Source organism: Amblyomma mixtum, chromosome 4 (assembly GCF_055824585.1).
Source record: "Amblyomma mixtum isolate Tamu chromosome 4, ASM5582458v1, whole genome shotgun sequence".
NCBI classification, from domain to species: Eukaryota; Metazoa; Arthropoda; class Arachnida; order Ixodida; family Ixodidae; genus Amblyomma; species Amblyomma mixtum.
Window position 1 is genome coordinate 45302977 of NC_143015.1, and position 21134 is coordinate 45324110.

Below are 21134 nucleotides of genomic sequence, written 5' to 3' on the forward strand. Positions count from 1 at the left end.
GGTGTGTAATTTTTCAAGTCCTTGTCATGTCCTTTCTTATGAATTAAGGCACTGCTAGCGTTGTTCCAAGCTTCTGGGGTTCCGAGAAACCCCAGGTGGTCGAAATTATCCGAAGCCCCACACTATGGCGTTCTTCATAGACTGAGTCGCTCTGCGACGCACAAAAGCCAACTCAGTTTTAGAACAAATAGTTTGTGTCATTCATTTCACAGATGTAATACGTCATACAACACATAAATAGATAGAAATGTTTTTGTTAAAGTTTCTGCTCCTGTGCTGGTGAGAGAACCATTTAAAACGGGTCCAGTTCAAGCCCTCTAACTGCCATAGTGGTCTTCACTTGTTCAACTTTCTGTTGCAAAAATTTTTATTAATAGAAAACTGTAACGTACTGGTAAACAAATATGGAAGGTACTGGTCCATTCTACCGATATTAGCAATATCGGTCTTTTGCTGTGTTTACATCGCTCGCTTCTAGCAGTTAAGACTGCCACAGAAAACCGATGGGCACGGTCTTGACGATGACAAAAAACGTTATCAGCAAAAAATTCACGCTTCCCGAGGGGGGATCTCTAAATACGTTGATTGCCACAGGGAAATCTTAAAATACATACAAAAATTGCGCTCATGAACTCTTTCTTGTTCAAAAATCCTCTTTGTCCAGAATTTTGAGGCATGAATGGAGCCCGGCAACATCAAAGCAACAAAGTGACTGGAAGCAGAGCAATATCGCTGCGCCAGCTTCATTTCATCAAACTGCCGTCGGATTTGTAACGCAACTTGTTTATTTATTAACAGTAAGGATGGCCGACTAACGTACTTTTCGTTTCTTTTCCGAAGAAAATAAGCCTCCATTAACTCCCGAGCAGTCTGATTTCTCTGACTTCATAATATGCTAGTGTCGGTTGCTTGTGGTCTGCAGACTTGTTTTTCTCTTTGCAATCCTGACAGTGTTCTTTCCAACGAGAATACTTTGATTCCGAGAGAGATCTAAAGCGTTCCTTAAGCCGAACATTGATAAATCGGCCGCTTTGTCTTCTATAAATTTGTTTACATGAAAGCGGGAGCTAATGCACAACTGAACATACGCATTCCATATATCTTGTTTCATTCAATACAGGGCAGTGAAATAAGCTGTATCTTCTCACGTTCTCACAGTGGTGTCCTCTCATTCGGCATAGCCACCCCCCAGCTTGTGTTGTTTTCTTCTCATGCCCGTCTTTCGGGAGGCTGCGTTGTTCCACCCAATATGCAAGATGTGACAATGTATGGTATGGTACGGTATGGCACGGTATGATATGATATCATATAACAGTGCAACAACTGGAGCTAGTTGGTTTTCCTTTTTTACCTGTAGTAGAAATCGTATAGTACGGTATAGTGCGGTATGGAATTCTATGATATGGTTTGGTAAGGTATGGTACAGCATGCTATGGTGGGGTATGATATGATATGGTATGGCACGGTATGATATGGTTGATATGATATGGATGGTGTGGTGTGGTATGTTATGGCACGATAAATTTTGGTACAGCATGATATGGTATATGATATCGTGTGGTGTGGTGTGGTATGGTATGATACGGTATGGTACGATAAGATAGAATATGATATTGCCGCGAAGCGTTGTAGTCTTCATTCTTCTAAGCTCCAGGCACGCCACTTTATCGCTTTGTGATGCAAGGTGCGACCAGACTTAGCTCGATTGATCGCATCCCGGCGGAGCCGATTCTACGTTGTTCCAGAATGTTTTAGTAACTCTGCACATTTTATCGCGAAAGTTCGCTATCGGCTTTGAATTGAGCATGGCTGAGAGCGGTGGGTATTCTGTTCGACGACCGCCGAACACGCCTGTTGCTACGCCGCCGCCGAGTAATTCAGTTCTTTGCGAGCGCAACTCAGTCCAAATAATGACATCCGTTTGGAAGCGATTCTCGCTGTTTTCCTGCTCGCCGAACTGCAGTCGCAACTATGTGACAGTATGATACAGTATGGTATGGTAGGATCGGGTACGGTATGGAACGGTGGATATGATATGGAATGGTACGGTACGGTATGGTACAATATCATATGATATCGTATGGTATGGTGCGGTGTTGTACGCTACCGTACGGTATGATATGGTATTTTATGGTACGGTATGGCATGGTAAGGTACAGTATGATATGATATGGTACGGTGCACTATGGTGTCATATGTTAGGGTATGAGGGGTTTAAAGCTAAAAGCTGAACTTGGACTATAAGATACGCAGTACAGCAGGGCTGAAGTTTAAATTTGGCCACCTCGTTTTCATTTATTTCCATTGACATCTCACAGCGCACGGGTGTTTTGTGCATATCGCATCTAGCAAAATTTGGGCGCCCCTGCAAGGATTTGAATCCACGACCTCGGACTCCTCAGCCGAACACCGTAGCCACTAAGGCAACGCGGCGGGTCATTGATGAAAGAGGTGGTTATAAAGCGTAAGTGCAGAAAGAAGCAAACAAAAATTCTCGTTTTATTCACACGCTACAAATTATGTAGCTTCGAGTTCCGAAATGTTTGGCAAAAATTAACTCACAGTGTGTCAGTGGCGTTCAGATAGGACCGGCTTGGAAAACGATGAACTGTACTTCCGGTTCTCCCATCCTCGATTCCTGCCAGCTGTAGAAGTACAAGATCGACCTGCGACAGAAAAAAATAGATAAAAGGCTGCGCAAGAAAGGAATTTTTCTCTTCAGTTGCAATGCAAACACAAATAAGCCTGCTCGGGAATAAAAAGAGAGTAGGCTGTTCACTAGCGCACACCCTATTAGGGTATGCTGCCCAGGTTCTGGCTCAGATTCCGATCACGAAATATACGAAATGCTTACTTTTGGCAACAGAGGTATATTCCCGCTGAAAAGCACAGTAACATGATGCAGTTAGCAACCGGTGGAGACTTTTAAAGGTGGCACCAGAGGACCACATAGAGGACGTTCAAACCTTAGTTAACATCTTATGAACTGCTTGAATTTCACATGTTTTCAAGAGGGAATTTGTATCTGCTCCCATCCTTAAGTATTCGGTATTTTTAGTCATGGAAGCCTAGCCCAGGGCTTGGGCCCGCCCCGTAAATGGAATGCGCTGAAACACAACTTCCTCCCTTGTACTTCTTTTGCGTTTGTAGTGAGCGCACCACATGTCAATAAACTGCGAACGAAAGGAATGTTACACGGCAAGAAAAGGTCTCAAGTTCTCACTCGAAAGAAAACAAAGTATATACAGTACATTTGTAATCAACAATCCTGTTTCTACCTTTTGCATTTGTTTCTGGTGAGATTTGTTGCGTAAAACGTTTTTAGAGCCTGCGAGAGGAATCTCGTGCTTCTATCCTCAATGCGTCGAATGCAGTCTTCAGACAGCAAATGTCCTCCTCAGAGCCGGTAATGGGAAATTTGTCCAATATGTTGCACAGCGGAATCTCATAGGAGGCAACCATGAAATTAAGTTTAGCCCCGTAGAAAGCAGTTTGTTGGCTTTTTTTTTTTTTAGAACTACTGACGTGAAAGAGTAAGTACGGTTAAAATCTCCTTGTTTTCTGCGTCTTCAGGACCTTTCGAAATGTCAGGCGTTAGCGCACACATGCACTATGCAGGCTATCAAGAAACCGGGCACGTTCACGCGCATTTATAAGTAATTTAAAGCTCTTCTTATACCACTCAGTGCATGTAAAATTACTACCAATACGAATGCACACATTGAACGAAGAGCGCTCTAATGCCGAGGCGGCTTGCACCTGCATCTCGCCGTCGTTACGGCTGATTTGAGATTTCCGGTTTCCGGTCTTTGGAAGTGGCGCCTCAGATTCGTCGGACAGGTCCATTGCAAACGCGTCATAGAAATGACATAACTAGGTCATCCCGTCTCAAATGCCCCAAGTGTGGCACTCGACCACCTCCAATTTCTGCGAAAAAAATGTGTGATAACTGTGAGTGGGTATGAAGAAAATTGATCTGTTTCATTAGCGAAGAGTTAGCGACGTGCGCGCCCACTCGTTGTGCCTAGTGCGCTTTCTCTAGGGGTTAGTTTCGCATTGTTTCGCATTGTGTTTTACGGGAACACCAAGTTTTTTGCGTCCCCCTATAATACACAACTTATTTCGAGCGGTATTTGTTGACAGTCTGGTAAAATGAGGTCAACTTGAAAGAAAAAAAGGGGCAAACGTAATTTTCAAGACTGCCCAAGAAAAAATAAAGTAACGCATGAAAGGTCAAAAACTAGAAACTAGTTCGTTCAAGACTCCATCGTCTGCTCTAGTGAAAACGCGCTATGAACCAGCGTATTGACAAGGCAGTGCGCTTTTCAAAACGACCACAAAAAGTAAACTAGTAGGAGTTTTTATAAGCTTAAAAACCAGGAGCTGGTGCTTTGAAATTTGTCTTCTACGCTTCTGAAGACATAGCAATTGCACCCGCGCATTTGATCTCATTGCTCCAACACACTGTGAGCGACTGGGTGGGAGCCCGTGTTTTAGCCGCAATGGTGCCAAACAATTGCCGAATAAAAGGCGCGGTTGGCCTTGGAATGGGACTTATAGCCTTGTCGGGGAATGGAGGAATGCTCGTAAATCATTGGGAGATGTCATTAAGCAAACAAGGGAAGAGGAATGAGGGGCTCGTTATAAATATGAGAGAAGCCAACAGCCACAGAAACCAAGGAGCACAGGGGATATTTTAATTAATTAATTTTTTTTTTTTTTGTGTGGTGTTGATCAAGTAAGAATATTACTGAATATGTTGTCGCTTAAAGGTGATTGATTAGAAAACCAGAAGAAAAAACAACCACATGCCGCCGGTGGGATCCGAACCAACGACCTCCGAATTACGCGTCCGGTGCTCTACCTCTGAGCTACGGCGACGGCTGTCAAACCTTCTGCTTTCGGGGGTATTTATGTTTACAAATAACCTAACCTTGAGATTGTTCATCAGCGCCACCCACGTTCGTAAGCGGCGGACGTGGAACGTCCTGAGTTACCGCTGGTGTGACGTAGAACGCCATCGAATGGCGAGGGTGGAAGCTGTGTGAGAACCCTCTTATGCTTCCTATTGCGTCAAGGCTGCCAGAACCGAGGTCGTCTTCCATGTGGTGCATCAATGCTCCACATGCGAGATTCGTAAAAGCACTTTGTCCGTGTTCGCAATTTCGCCTTTTAAGGTCTATCAGAAAAACACCTGCTCGTAATTTATATTTTCCAGCTCTCGGTGCACGGTGGCAGCGACAACCACTGCTGCGAGCCTTGTTGTCGTAACAATGGACCCACAAGAAGCGCGAAGGGAAGTTAGTGATGTGTCAGATAGAAACGGCTACTCTATCCTTTCGTTTTTTCGGTGATGTGGAGCAAAATGAATGTTCATTTCACGAGGCATCTGGTGTCATTTCCGTATTCGCACTTTTTGACCAAGGCCGTGGCGTAGCTGCGTTTATGGCCAGTCCAGAGTGCTCGGGATGTAATTTTTCACTTTTCTTGAACGAAAATAAATAGATGACAATATAACACCATACAGAACAGAAATAATTCGTCATGAGGGTGGGGCCGGCAGCAGCGCATGCTAAGACTCAAGCTGCGCGCGCCTTACACCGAAATCGGAAGTTTCGCGCCCAGTCACTTGGTGCGCTACAGTTAGTTGGGCCGCTGGGCCCTATGCGAATGTCCGCTTTTTATCGATCACTTTCTCTGAGTGTGCTCTCAGCGACACACCCTGCAGTCGGGTCAACAGCGACACACATGCATACATTCAGCGCCAGCTCGTATTCGGCCACCCGCATCATTCATGCTGCCCTCATGCAAGCTTAGCAGCAACGGCTACGCCTGTTCCTCTCATGTGCCCACGCCAAGCAGCAAGCTCTCGAATAATGTGCCGTGGTTTCCGTAAGCGGAGCAACCAAATTCCCACTTACCAAGGCCTACTATGAGCAATTACGGCTGCTTCGGGTATCCCAGATTACAACCACAGCCATAAGAACACAGCATTTGCGTGTTTTCGATGGCGGCGAAATTCTAGAGGCCCGTGTGCAGTGCAATGTCAGTGCAGGTTAAATAACTCCAGGCGATAGAAATTTCCGGAGACCTTCACTACGGCGTCCCTTGTAGCTTAAGTCGCCTTGGGACGTTAAACCCCACAAAAACCAAACCACCATTTGCGTGTATCCGTTCTATTTTGTTTTCTGTGCTCTTAAGAGTTTCCATCCTTTTTTTCCTGGTGCCTACTCTCTCCTCTTTTATTCTTTGCACCGCTCACTTCTGGGGAAGGACGGAGGGGGACTAGCGCTAGATTGCTGGCACAGCAATGCATGCGTTAAAGGCACGTTGACTAGTCTCGCGATAACTGGAATGAAACGGCCAATACTCTTTACTGAATGCCATAAAACAAATCCGATAAAAGTTTTCGATTTTTGTGCAGAAACGACATGAGCAGGGCTGTAGAACAGAGTTATGAACTGTCAGATACTAAGAACGCAGGCAAGGCAAGAGGATGAAAGAACGACGATGAAATAAAGCCCAGCACAAAGAAGCCAAAACACTGACGTTAAAAACGATCCTCCATAAAATGCATCCCACACCTCAACGTATATCCGCAACAGTTTAGTGACCGCGACAGTCATCACCAGTGAAACATTGCATACACATTTCTCGGAACTGGCAGATGTAATCGTTAAGGGTTCAATAATTTCTTTTTGAGCTTTGACTTCTGCATGAACTATGTCTAGTTTAGTTTAGTTTATGGGGTTTAACGTCCCAAAGCGACTAAGGCTATGAGAGACGCCGTAGTGGAGGGCTCCGGAAATTTCGACCACCTGGGGTTCTTTAACGTGTACTGACATCGCACAGTACACGGGCCTCTAGAATTTCTCCTCCAAAGAAATTCTAGCCGCCGCGGCCGGGATCGAACCCGCGTCTTTCGGGGCAGCAGCCGAGCACCATAACCGCTGAGCCACCGCGGTGGCATGAATGAACTATGTCTGAGATTCTATCAACAAAAGGCCTACACTCTTCTCAGCGGTTGAAATGTGCTTCAAGCTCTCCCTGGGTTTTCTTTATACCGCACATGTTGTGTTTTTTTTAATTACAGTTTAGATACAGATTAGTTGCAGTATACTAGACAGGCTATATTTTGGTAAATAAGGAGCTGCACAAAATGCTGTTGCGCATGAGAAGGTAATAAGTTTATCTGGAATGACTTTAAATCCTAAGTTAACGTACCTTTACTAGAACATCACACATGCAAAGAGGAAAGGCTCGTAAAAAAATTGCACCTCTTGTGCCTCAAATACGACCACAAATACGGCATCAAGAAACGCAGGTGAAAGAAAGGAAAACCTGATTAGCATGCTATTCCAGTCGGGTTGTATAAAGAGCATAGTGATGGTCAGAAGCCCTTGCGCAGATCAGTTACCTGAGTGTAGTGGACAGCATTATATTCCTACATAACATTCCCGGGCGCTATAGTTGTGCGCAAGACAGAGAGACGGAGGACGTACGGACGGTCGGACGAACAGACGGACGAACAGACGGATGGACGGACGGACAGACGGACAGACGAACAGACAGATATGCTTTGGACGTAGTTTACATGCGAAATATTGATCATTGTTCGTTGCAGTTATTGAGAGTGACTGAACCGCTCTCCCGGGTTGCACTGATTATCACGTGAGCTCCCGAGTGAAATACCGTTATGTTGCATAAAATTCTAGCAAGTCTCTTGGCACACGTACCTGATGCCAGTATGGGTTGGAAGATCCGTATTTGGCCACCTGTTCGTTCAGGTAGTGGAGGTTCTCATTCAGGAAGTGGAACAGCTTTTTGCAGTACACCGTCTCGTTCGCACAGTAGTCTGTCCATTGGTTGCGGAAATGCATCCCGATGAGCTCATTTGAGAAAAGGCCCTCGAACAATCCCGCTGCATACGCTTGATGCTCGTCAGGTAAGGATTTATTGGTGTACACCTCCATGTAGATGAACCTGTTTGGAATAGCAGCGAAAAATAAGAGGGCACGTTGTGACGGCGTTCAGATTGCTCCCACTGCCATAGATCACAGTCATCATCTGTACTTGTGTATCAAGGACAAAGTTATTGCTTTAGCTGAACTGCTGTGCGGAGTGGTCGTGATGGCTGTCTTTACACTCTCAGTTACGAAAAAATAATAAAGCACGTAGGGTGGGTAGAGAGAGAGAAATACACGGAAAAGGCAGGGAGGTTAACCAGGCGATGTCCAGTAAATTTGTTTCGTTGCAGTAGGCTGGTCCCTGTGATCTGTGATAAATCAGTGAATGTCTCATTCTGGAGCGGTGCATATAGAAACGAGAATTCTGAAGACCGCCGTTAAAGTGCTTTGCTGGTGACATTTTTTCGAAGGCTTGCTGCCATGAAGGCAAAAATTATAGCTTTCTTAACAGTATAAAAGCCGACAGGATTAGTACTACTACTAAGAACAGGGAACGTCGCTTAAGCTTATATTATATCTCATGCGATATTTCTAAAGGTCCCGTTCAGCGGGAAAGGAAGCGTTTAGCGTTGTTGAGAAGCAAAACTTTGTTGAGACCGGAAAGGCCTGACGTCCCAGGGGGAGCCACGGAATTGTAAAGTGATGAAAACATTTCACAAATTGTGATCAACATGTCGCAACATTACTCAAATGTTATTACGAAATGTGAGTATATAGAATGAATCAATCTGACTCCTAAGAAAACTTGGGTAATTACTGGAAATGAAACACTGACTCTTCGATTGGTAAACAGGCTCCCCGTACGCTACGCCTGGACGTTCGAACGGCTTGGATAAAGCGGGGTTTTAAACCTCTATACTGTGTTCTTTCACATAATGTGATAGCTTACGACTGTATTCTAGTAAGTATGTGTATGAGTAGAATAGCGCTAATTCAGCGGGCAGCATTTTGAGTGAGTAGCAAAAGGCATATCGGTAAGGCATGAGAAGACGCGCATCACTGCACGCATGCATCATGTGACATCAGTCTCTCATGATGTCTGGTAACAACATTACAGCACGTTATCCGGTAATATGCGAATCAGATCCAGTAGAGTCGCTTACGGGACCCAATAACGACACGCGTCACACCCTAGAGGAGGAGCTGAAGTGTTCCCAACTTTTTCTAGGTATTCCCAAATGCTAATGTTAGCAAATGAATTTATCTGCCGTTGAACAGCAGTGGGAGAGGCCTTTTTGTTGCAGTAGGCGTAGACCGGCTGTTTCTGATAATCCATTGCAAAAGGCATTGGGTCCTGCATTTTAACGAATTCGAACTTCCTTCTCGAACAAATCCGTAGTGTGTAGAATTAAATAAAGAGCAGTAACATCAAAAGCGACCAGCTTGGAGCCATCTGTAAATTTTGTTTTATTTTTCGTAATAGAATCGTGATATCGATATTGGTACTGTGAATTATTGATGGCGCTTTGCATCAGAGTGTGGTGGATAATGATTATCTACCATTCTGCAAATCTATTGGCATGAACCTGCGTTACGTTCTTCTTTTCAACTGAGGGGCAGAACAAGGTTCGCAAAAACCTTATGCCTAGATATGCGATGCAATTTGTGATGGAACAGCGCAAAACACCGGGACAAGAGACAAGCGCTGACTTACAACTGTTGTAAGTCAGCGCTTGTCTCTTGTCCCGGTGTTTTACGCTGTTCCGTCACAAATTAATAACCAACATGCCCAAGCTGGTGTCCTGGATGCGATGCAAAGCAGGTAACATAGGTTCACAGCATCTTACTACGAAATAATAAAGATACTTATTCAACCCAGTGAGCACAGGTTCTAAGAAACTGCTTAAAAATTATGAATTTGTGTTGACCTTGACAGCACAGAAAACTACAACACTATCTCCTTACAGCTTCCACTCTTTGCCCTTTTTTTGTACCTTATCGACCCGGACCGTGCATAGAATAAAACAATTACGAATGCGCTGAATTAGCATTCCTTGTGTTCGGGAAAGTAAAAACAGCGCTAAATTTTACACAAACCACACAGAAAGACGGACAAGACGGGCTGTGTGGTTTGCGTAAAATTTAGCGCTGTTTTTACTTTCCCGAACACAATGTCACTCCAACTAGCCCAGCAAAAGGTACTGTTAAATTATCATTCTTGGATGAAAATGCGTTAGTAAAAAATCTTTTTGCTTTAAGAGCTACGGTTCCCACCTTAGCGCATCAAGCAGCAAAAGTTGTTTGACATTGGCTGAATAGCCTTGCATTCCACTGAAGCTACCTCTGTATTCTGCCGGCGGCAGCCGTTAACATACTCCTCTCTGCTCCCCTTACAAATGGAGCGGCATGGTTTCCCTTTCATCACTTCACATTCTCTCAACCGTGTCAGTTGGCAGGGTCATTTCTGGTAATTCCTACTAATTTTTCTTTTAGGGTTCTTCACGTGACGGGCACCTTCCGGCCCCTCTCTTACCTCCCCTGCAAATGAAGACGGAGCTCCCTTCTCTCCACTTTACCACCTTCCATGGCTGGTAGGTGCCCGATAGCTTGCAAGTCATGCACACAACACTAAACACGACGCCGGAAACTTTTCTTCATAATGAAGCTCCTAAATGTACCTCGTTAAAGTCCATGAATAAATTGAATTCTTCGTACCCGGTTTCGTTCATACGGTTCTCAATGCGGCCCCAAGCGGCGTGTGTACGATTTTCGTCGCGAGGTCCCAGCACCACTTCAAAGCTCGTTGGGTCTTCGTTGAGTTTCACCCAGGCTTCCAGGCTCCAGGCCATTGGAGCGAAGGCGGCAAGCAAAGTTAACGTCCCAAGAACCATGTTGCAGTGCATACTTCCCGTCCTGATCCTCCTGGAAGAGAGAAATGCGTGTTATTAGCGCAAGTACTTAAAAATATTCCGTGCTACTTTGGCTAACAAGTCTAGCATCCTTGGAGAAATATTTTGAATACTGGAAAATTTTAAGGTACAGTCATGTAAATACTGAACCTAATGGTCCCTCCTTCCGATGTGTGGCAAAATTTTTCTTTCATACTTTCTCCATCACTCGAACGAAGCAGTTAGAACGGCTATAGAAAATCAATGAGGAACGCTCTTGACGATCCCACAAACGTTAGTAGCAATAAAAGCGAGCCCGTTAATGGCAGACTTGCAGATATATTCATTTGTATAGTGAACTCTTACAGTATATGAGAAAATTGTATCCATAAATCCTTGAGTGTCCCTAAACCCAGACTTGTTGGGTATGAAAGAAGATAAACCCACATCCTGAGAACGTGTTTCTTTTAATGAAGTCAGATAACTCCCCGATACCACAAAATGCCTCCTGGTTTCTGCGCACACGTGAAACGACCAGTGAATCGCAGAAAAAAAGCATTTATTTATTACCAGCTGTAAAGAATAAATCACTGACGGTATTTTATCCCTCATTATAAGGTGGGTAGATGTACAAGGAACTTTGAAACGTTATTTACAGAGTTTAAGCACAGCAGATGAGCGATAGGTATTTCATCGCCTGTTAGTCCAATGCAAGAATTTTTCTGAGGCTGCTTCATTACCGCCGAAGATGAGCGCGATTAAAAATGACATTTCTCCTCACCCCATTCACCTCACACACGCCGGCGCGCCTAAAAAAAAATGCCGGAAGATTCCGCATGATTAGTCCAAATGCGAATTAGGTGCGCTAGCACTTTGGTTATGGTTCGAGGCTTCGTTTTCAAGGTAATGCGGGCACCAGAAAAACAAAAATCAGCGAAATCGCTGAGTGGAAGCCTTCATGCCAGCGAAGTGAAACTGGAAGGTTTGCTTAAGCTTGGCCTTAAGAATATAACGTGGTAGCGTTAATGGGTTAATGCCCGTATATGCACATTTAGTCATTCTCAAACTAACATTCAGGCCCCTCGGAGTACTCATACTACTCTTGGCGCAGTGATGTAGGGCTTAATTGATTAGCCACTGCGCTGCAATGGTGGGTACTGCGGCCGGTGGGGCTTGTGAAGCCCAGGTTCCTTATCCCGGGGAACCCGCTTCGCCAGACAGCGCCAGACAGGGGAGGTCTTAGTCTTCCCATAGTTACAGCGCGAAAGACCGAGCAAGAGAGGACGACAGAACACACAGCTGCCAGGGCATTAAAAATAAAGACACCAAGTTGGGACTGTCCCTGCGCGTGAATACCTCACGCGTCGATGCCCGGTTTTGTTCACTTGAGTTGCCGCGCCCGTTTATCCTCCCGTCAACGCAATCCTTTGCGTACCTTTCGCCGCTGTCATTGCAAGCGCATCGCGGAACCAAATCTCAAGACGCGAATTCTGCAAGTTACCGCCACCATGAACTTCCAACATATACGAGGGGGTACCCAAAAGAAACCGGGCTTATTTTTGTTAAACCTGGAAAGCGCAATAAAAACAACGGACAACAGAAAGAGACAGACACACGAGCGCTTTCTGTCTTCCGTTGTCCGTTGTCCGTTTCTGTTGTCCGTTGTTTTTATTGCGCTTTCCAGGTTTAACATGTCTAACCAACTCGCCCAAACGCAGCCATTATTGATCTTATTTTTGTTTTAACTTATTTCTTCACATTTTAAGCACAGACCTTCAATCTCCTTCAAAGTATTCCCCACTTGCAATGACACGCTTGTCGAATCTTTCATTCCATTTTTCAAAACATTGTTTAAATTTATCTTTTGTGATGCTTGACAGTGCCTCCGTCGTTTTTTCCTTCACCTCGGCAACATCAGCGAAACGCTTTCCAATCACCTATTTTTTCATTCTAGGAAACAAAGAAAGTAGCACGGGGCAAGGTCGGGAGAGTATGAGGGTTGAAGAATAGGGGTCATGCCATTTTTGGTCCAAAATTGTCGTAGAGAAAGGGCTGTGTGATCAGGGGCATTGCCATGATGGAAAAACCAGTCACCCGACCGCCACAAATCTGGCCGCTTCCACCACACACTGTTGCCCAATCTTTTCGAAACATCCAAGTAGAAAGCCTAGCGAACTGTCTGACCCTGCGGAACAAATTCTCAATGGACACTCCTCTCACGTCGAAAAAACAAATCACCATTATTTTGAGGTTTGGTTTCACCTGACGAGCTTTCTTGAGGCGAGGTGAATTAGAAGTTTTCCATTGGCATGATTGTTGCTTTGATTCAGGATTCGATTCAGGAACACTTGAGTTGTCCCCATAGCATCGGCCTTTTACGTCTTTCTAAGTATTTCAAGAGTTTCCATTCAACTTTTTCCGAGCAAAAATCAGAATTTCACCGGCGCACGCTGTTCACGAAAATCAGCCATTGCAAAAACGACGTTCACACAAAACAGTCGTCACTCTAAAACTGTGCCTAAACTAGTCTGACCTCCTTCAACGACGGAACTCGGCTTACTGACTCTGGAATGTTCGTTCTATGCGCTCCTAGTGGCAAAACGCGGTACCAGAGAAGCTTTGCCGACCAAAAAATTTAGTCCGATTTCTTTTGGGTACCCCCTCGTAAGTATGCTCTGGGCCGAAACCCGCTGCTGAACGCTTGCGGTGGCAGTAACGACTTGTCGGCGGGCTCACGGGACTTGCCCGGCGTACGGGTCGACCGGAGGCGACGGCGCATGCGCATCGGTCCACCTCCCTTTCAGTCCGGCCGCGCCCGGTGGCCGCGGAGACGACCGCAGAGCAGACGACTGTCCACGTTACAGGAAGTGCAACTATGACGCCATGCTTTTAGCGAAGGGCAGCACCTGGCTCCCTATTCCTCACCTTGACATCATAATGTCGGGAAGTATGCACATACACAAAAGGGTTGCCTGGGCATCGCCATATTGCGGGATGGGCTACTGTATGCACCTGACGTAAGCACAATGGCAGGGGGGCTGCGGCATGAGGTTACAGCAGCCCAGAGAGGAGGCATCTCGGCATCCTTCACGGCCGATGGAAATGTCAATACAGAAACAGTTATAGAAAACGTCACTACGCGATGAAGAATAAACCTGCTTATTTTGAAAAATCATGATTTTAAAAAATAATAATTAATTGCTGGAACCATTCCAGATTCACACTTATTGGGATTGCTCAAAAGAACTCATTCTTCGCACTGAAAACATTTACTGAGAGTCTTCAAAACTGTTTCATAGTACTTTTAAGGCGAAGGTTCCCGGCCAACGCGTGTTTGTCGACGCTGTAGTAGCCAAAAAGCGTCCTCAATAAAGTGACTACTTCGTCCGCAGAGCCCGTTCTTGTTCTTCGCGCTAACTTTATCGATATCAGGTGGGGCACGCGGATACAGCAAGACGGCGCCCAGCCCTGAAAACTTTCCCCACACAACAGTCTCAAACGAGTGCATGGCGTCACATCCCACATGCCTCCCTAGAAGAAATTGCAACAGGTATGATAAAACTGAGGACGAACGCTCTCCAGACGCCGCCCGCAAAAGCGCTCCCCGACAAGATGCTCAAATCTGCCAAAACATTTGTCACGCCATAAGGAGCTAGTTTTACTCCTTTTCAAAGAGAAAAACAGTCATCGCACACTGCTGCGTGGCAGCAGCAGTGGAAGCAATTACAACAGTTACAACATCACAAGGAGACGCACCTAGCCTTGACCACGTGCATCACCAGCGGCGTAATCACCATTTAAATCTGCCAATTTGTTTTAGCGGCTTTCACTGTAATGCACTTGTATCACTTTCATGAAACAATCCCAAACAATGTTTATGGCTCTGCCGTACTCTGGAGCGTTAGTTAGTGCTTCAAAAAGTTTTTAACCGATGCCAATAAATCTCCTCGTCGCAAACCTTTCACGATTCATTATTCGAGACATTACCAGTGCCCCTGTGCAATAATACTATAATCGCAAAAACTAATTCTAACGATTTTGTAATATCTCTTAGTGGTACGAATATATACCATCTGGTGAGATTTTACCACACATACCTCATACAAGGAATACAAGAGTCGAGTCCAAATTTCTGCAAGGTAAGAACCATGACTCAAAATTACGGGCGGGAAAGAATATGTTTTAGATCGGTGTCATGATTTTCAGCCACTATCACAGGCGTACAAGGCGCGTACAAGTGCTTTTTAAATAATGTCTTTAACGTCATCTCTGCGTCAACCGGCGCTTCGCCCCGGCCCGGAATTGAGTTTTGGTTTCTATTTCCTGTGTTTACTGTTTGAAAATAGTTTTACTTGGTATGAAGCGTTAAAGACTGTTATCGCCAGTCGTCGGCCCACCTCGGGTGAACCAGGCGCCAGAACAGAGGTGGACCGAAGGAAGAGCATGGAAACGAACCTAAACAAGTTTTCGGAGAAACTTTCCTTGTGCCACTGGTGCCTACGTCCTGCGCTGCCACCGAAGCAGCGCATGTGTCAACAACAGCGTCTTCCTAGCCTCGTGATGGGCGAAGCCAACGTGCGGTGCAAGGGAGCTCGAGCGACGTGCGCGCAATCCACGTGACGTCTGAGCAAAGCTAGAGCACCGCTCGTATTGCGTAATCTACGCGCATTGGTATCGTGCGGAGCCATGGCGCCATCCTTCGGCGCGGCGCAGATCTCGTTGTAAACATCTTTATCCCGTGTTGCTGGAGGCCTCTAGCAGTGGAAAGTTGTGGTACTCGACATAGCACTCTGCCTGGTGGACAGGTGATAGTGTTTGGCCTATACGAGACCTCGCCTTGCATCAAGGTTTTGTGTCTAGAATGTGATACGCCGGTACTGCAAAGCTCTTCATGCTTACATTAGCTCTCGACAACTAGAGCAAGTGAATTCTTTTGAAATCCAATTTCTTTTATAGGAGATTGTGGACCTCAAGGAGGTAACGCTATAATCTACTCGAAAATTTGAAAATACGCCCTGCGTTACACTTTAAACCACTTCGATACGCTGAAGAAACTCGTTCTGAAAGAATTGATGCTTGCCTTGATTCCTTTGTGGGTCTCGAATATAAACTTGGTAATATTTTCTTACATTTGTTAAAAATGCTACTGTGTTGTGCGTCGTTCCTCAGAACGTTCTCTAATTTCAGAACAACACTGAAGATAAATATATTCCTCGCAACTCTATCAATCTCGTCACATCCACTAGAAACTGCGCCCGGTATCAAGCCCACCCTACATGATAAACATAAATTATATGCCCTCGATCCATGAACAGAAACAATAGCTGCTCCCAAACAATTGTAGAAACACTCAGTAAGCTGTCAAAGTAAGTTCAGTTTATGCAATAACGCTGTATCATGTGTTAAAGCAGCTTCATCAAGTTTGAGAACGCGCGAACACAAGCGTTGTCCACTTCTAACAGTAATATTAGTTTTTCGCTCCACCGCGCAATCAGACAGTGAGCTTTACAAGTATCCCGTAGATTCCCAGCGTAGTATGTTTTAGACTTTCCTGCAAATTCCGTCATTTTTACAGGAAGGAATAACAAATCTTTGCTGCAGTTGTAGCACTCTGCAAGCCATGCTATTTTTCTCTGTAAAGTTCCCGGCCTCTCATCTGAAATGAAAGGGTGGCAAGCGGTTGTCAGAAAGGTTGCAAACTGTCGATTTCTTACGAAGCGATTCCTGCATGCATCACGTATTTCCTCACTTCAGCATCGTACATTACAGTGTTCTTCGTACCCTTTCATCCGTTTCGCGTATGCATCGATTGAGACTCGTACGGTGCCCTCTGCGTATATTCCAAGCGCTCAAACGTTATCGCATTTCCAAGTAATTGTGCCTAAGTGTCTGTGCTTGGCTCCAAACTAATACACAGATCTCGGTCTGGCAGTAATCTTAAATGGAAAGCAAGACTTTGAGAAGGTGCTTTAGTAAAAAGGAAAGCATTTGAGAGTCGTCTTCTACTGCCGCAAGAAAGGCCAGTTCAAAGGAAAGGTATTGTTGCAAACCTACTTACATGTGTACAGACGAACTCGAATTTCTGCTTACATCGGACGCTGCTTCCCGTCTTTTCTTTCTCACTGTGTTCTCGATACGCTTTTCAGGTAGCACATAAAACACAGCTCGCTCGACGCCTCTTCGTTCGACGACGATCTCCCCGACGTCCCAGAGAGCCTGCACTGCAGAGCGATACGCAATACCAAAGGGCGCTTCTCTTTCTCTTGGCATGCGCCGGCTTATATACGTCCGGTGGAGGGCGGCCCTGGAATCTCCGCCTGCAGTCGCTTCATCACGTGTTGCTTGATGCCTCTGGCGGCGCAGCGAGTAAGATAAGATGAGAGCTATGATAAACGGCGCTCTTTGTGCCTAGTACAGATCTATCTGAAGTGGCTATGGGTGCCAGGTTTTTGTCAGCAGGAAAGAAACAAACAGCAGCTGACACTACGGTTCCTGGCAGCATTGCGCTCCATTAATAGGAATGTGGCTCTGCGTGATATGGTGCCAAAAAGGTGATCTTTGAAGCGCGATGATTTCGAAAATCTTGCGGATGAAAGGAATAAAGGTGAAACGGTGCATTGTTTTATTTGCTTTCTTCTTAGCCTACCAAGTCCATCTTTCTTGGACATCACTTTTAACTCTGAGGCAACTCGAATATTTTATGATAGTTTTATGAACATATTGATCGCAATGTACAGATCTGTACAAAATTATTGCTTTTAAGGATTGGCCTGCGGTCGTACCGAAAAGTTAGGTCTGCCATAAAAAGCAAATGGAGAGGGTTTTGGCAATAAATAGCAGAAAACTGCAAGGCTCCCAAGGGACCATCCGCAGGCATATTAATTGTTATGGTGCAAGCTTACGATATGCGAAAACATGCATTCAAAAACAACTTTGCGTTAAAAAATACGCTTTCGAGAGTTTTTGGGACAGGTTTCTAATTCCGAAACTGCAAGCTTGATTTCCTAAAGCCTTTATTTGCCGTTTATTCAGGCCATGATAGAAAGTATAACGCGCGCTGGCTCATGATGCATGAGCTTGGTGTGGTCAGGAAGAAGCTATTCACAAATTATAACCTGTGCACCTGCGTGAATACGGTGGCTCGGCCATGGAGTATGCATGGATGAACAATCGTTTTCCGCAAAAGAAAACTGAATTTCATGGGCAACGGGTTCGACATTGTTTTTTTTTATGCACGCGGAGCAAACCTATGTAGATAATACCTTTCGAGCTATTTAGGAGAGCAAGTTCAGCCGTCTCTACCTTTCGACGTTAACTCTAAGCCTACGGTTCTAACGCACGTTTTTTACAGACCATGATTATTATCATCAACACCCCAAAGCGCATCTCGAAGAAATTTTTGGTGTATGTTTATAACGACGTACCTTTGAGCCATTGGAAAACATTTGCCACTAAATCGCTCGATTATAAAAGCCGATCATAAAAGCACTCTGCAATAAAGATTGGCGGATAATATGGTGCCACCTATCTTAAATTAGAGCTGTATATCTCTTCGGAATGTTCAGATTACCTTAAGATCGGTTCCTGATTTGCCTGACATATCTGTGATAAGTATGATAAAAATGTGCGAAAGTTATACTTCCACGCAAGAATGAAAGCAAGTAGTACAAAAATCGAGAGAAGTGCTACACCTTTAGGATTCTACAATTAACTATTGTCGCTTATGTGCTCTTTTTCTCCTTTCTCATTTCTCGTTTTGTGTGCGCTATTTTTTGGCCTGGCAGATGAATAAATAGAAAGCGGAACCCGAGGGCGAAAAACGACAGGAAAGACGGAATCGAAATTTCTATTCACTATGCAGAAATCAGAAGGCATGTGTTTTCATCGAGTCTTCATTTAGGCGCGCTGCACTGTACTCAGGACCAGTACCTGAGGTTTCTTTTGATTAAACAGTTAACCTTATACTGTCATAATTTAAAGTAATATGCTCTTAATGTTGGATATATATTAATAAGGATGCTAAAAAGATTGTGTAAATATTAGAAGTGCCAGCACAAATATCCGCCCGAAAACAATAATTTCTGGGGCCCACGCCATGAGCTTACCTGTCACAATATCGCTTTGCGCCAATGTTATGTAAATGTCATGGTCAAAGGACACTTAAGTCAGGCAGAGGCTATTCATCATTTATTTTGTTTCGGGACTCAATTTTCTTAGGGGCATTCGTCAGTGCGCTTTTGATGAAACGGTAAATCGGTGGAAAGAAGAGCCGTATAAAGAATCAACGTGCACAGCCGTTGCATTCGACACAGTTTTTTTCTGAGAGCAGTACGCTTTGTGGAGCAAAGAAAGCGCGATACAAGGTCAAGACCTCCTAATTTGCTGCACTGCCTCGACACATTCGTGTCTCTCACAATTTTCATGTAACCTGGCGTAGGAATTAGATGGCATGATTGTCCTGCTGCAATGAGACCCCGGGCCACACTTTGTAATGATTCAATGTTTACTTTCGTTTTGGCCGAGACATCATTTGCGAAGAATGCCGCAGGAGATGAGGAAGCAATCGACCAATGAGAGTCATGGCTGGCCTCGCCGAGGAACCGCCGCTAGCCATCCCACTAACGCGCTTACAGCCCCTCTCGGTCGCAGGGGTTATGCTTCACCAATTGGTCGCACAGCCACTGCAGTTTCTTTCCCGAGACAGAATTAGCGCCAGTAAAACTCGTCGGGCAAGTCGACCGCATCGTCATGCTTCTTCAGTCGACGCTGTCGGCGCCGTTTCGTTATTAAGGCGAAAGCCTTTAATGCCTCATCGTTGTCGACAGAAGGTTGTCAGCAGAAGATTGTCAGCAGAGGTGTCTCACTTTTTGTAGTCAGACCAGAAAAAATCTTTGTGCACCATGGGATTCGAACCACCATCCTACCGTTGCGCCGCCGAGCGTGCTAATTGGCTACGCTACTTCCTGCCGACGCATAGGTAGTTCTTGTCTAGGGCGCTGAAAAGTGTTTGCAGAAACGCGTCGAATCAGACGGATGCCTCCCAAACGCCCCCCAGTGTCTCCAGCATTTAAGATTCACAAACAATTGTGTACTTAATTAACATCTTAACCACACAGCGGTGACACAAGCAGCGGCACCAAGCAAAAAGGCTTTCGCCTCACCGCACTTTAGGTCAACAAAGTGCCCCCCAGAATTTTATAGTTGCATGTGCGTGTGGTGCATTTATACATGTACCGTCTGTGCCAAAAGTAACCTAGCAGCCTTGACAGCAGCGGCAGCGGGCTCTCAGCCGCACGGCGGAGCTGCGGTCCCCAGCGCTGGTCACTGCTCCCCGGCTGCGAGTGTAAACCGGGTGACGTAAGCCCACGCTCTGACACTCCTTCCTGCAGTGATAACAAGTAAGCAGGTATTATGTGCGGCGAGCAATTTCGCACCTTGGGAGGATGCAGGCTTACGTTAGTGAGTCTACACTCGAAGCCTAGGGGCAGCGCACAACGCTGACGATAGCAGCGCCATCGCTCGGCTGCAAGGCCGCTCCCACTGCCGCTGCTGCTGCTCGGTTACTTTGGGCGAAGACGGTATGTGGCATAGCGGATTCGTTCTTTCCCCGCCCATCATCGCGTCCAGCGCCACTGTCGCCAAACGCTGGTGTAGCAACCACTGACCAAGGACGCAATGAAAGGAGAATAAATGAGGCATTCGAAAAAGCAGCCAGTTTTATACAAAGCTTCAGCAGGTTCTGTGAGGTAGGGGGCGCTTTCTATGCTATAACGAAACAAAATGGTGCTGCTCCGTGGTCTTTCAACTGCTGGATCTGCCTGCAAGCTGGATGTGACGATTCCTCGCTTCTTAATGTGGCATATTTTTTTGGCCATCAAATATTTTCATATTCCCCAATTTTTTTTAATTTTCACTCCCTCAGTCCCTTTAACAGATATTCCTTTACGTTTCTTTTGATATGGGCTTCTAGTAATTTGAATACTGAGCGGAAATCCAGGGCCCTGTCTTGAGCTGGTCGCAACTGAAAAACACGCCACGCGGAACGAGTAGGAATCGGCGAGGCCATTAAGAATTTAAACATAGTCTATTGGGCTGTTCAGAGTGCCCAAAAGTATGCAGCAATTCCTGCCTAAATCCCGGGACGACGTCTAATGCGTGGTAAAGATTTTTACTATTTCCATGCGGACGCTCTGTTGCCAGGACTTTTTCTTGGCATTTTATCTGGAAAAAAAATACAGTTACATTGAACGAATGGATGGCAGTTATGAAAATGTGGCCATCTGCGAAGTCAGAGAAGCCTCCGGTAATTTGGTACACTTCGCTGAGCCCGATGACTCCC

At 45.3% G+C, this 21134-nt stretch overlaps 1 protein-coding gene across 1 annotated transcript in view; it reads right to left on the reverse strand.

Moving 5' to 3' along the window:
* LOC149346396 (putative aminopeptidase PLBD2) overlaps positions 1 to 17116 on the reverse strand; it is a 32418-nt gene extending 15302 nt beyond the window's left edge. Inside the window, exons 1-4 of the mRNA XM_089586395.1 lie at positions 16854 to 17116; positions 10623 to 10829; positions 7737 to 7983; positions 2563 to 2666 (exon numbers count right to left, since the gene is read on the reverse strand). Of these exons, the coding sequence (XP_089442521.1) occupies positions 2563 to 2666; positions 7737 to 7983; positions 10623 to 10829; positions 16854 to 17065 (770 nt within the window). The 5' untranslated portion in view covers positions 17066 to 17116. The remainder of the gene's footprint in view (positions 1 to 2562; positions 2667 to 7736; positions 7984 to 10622; positions 10830 to 16853) is intronic.
* Positions 17117 to 21134: the final 4018 nt, after the last annotated feature.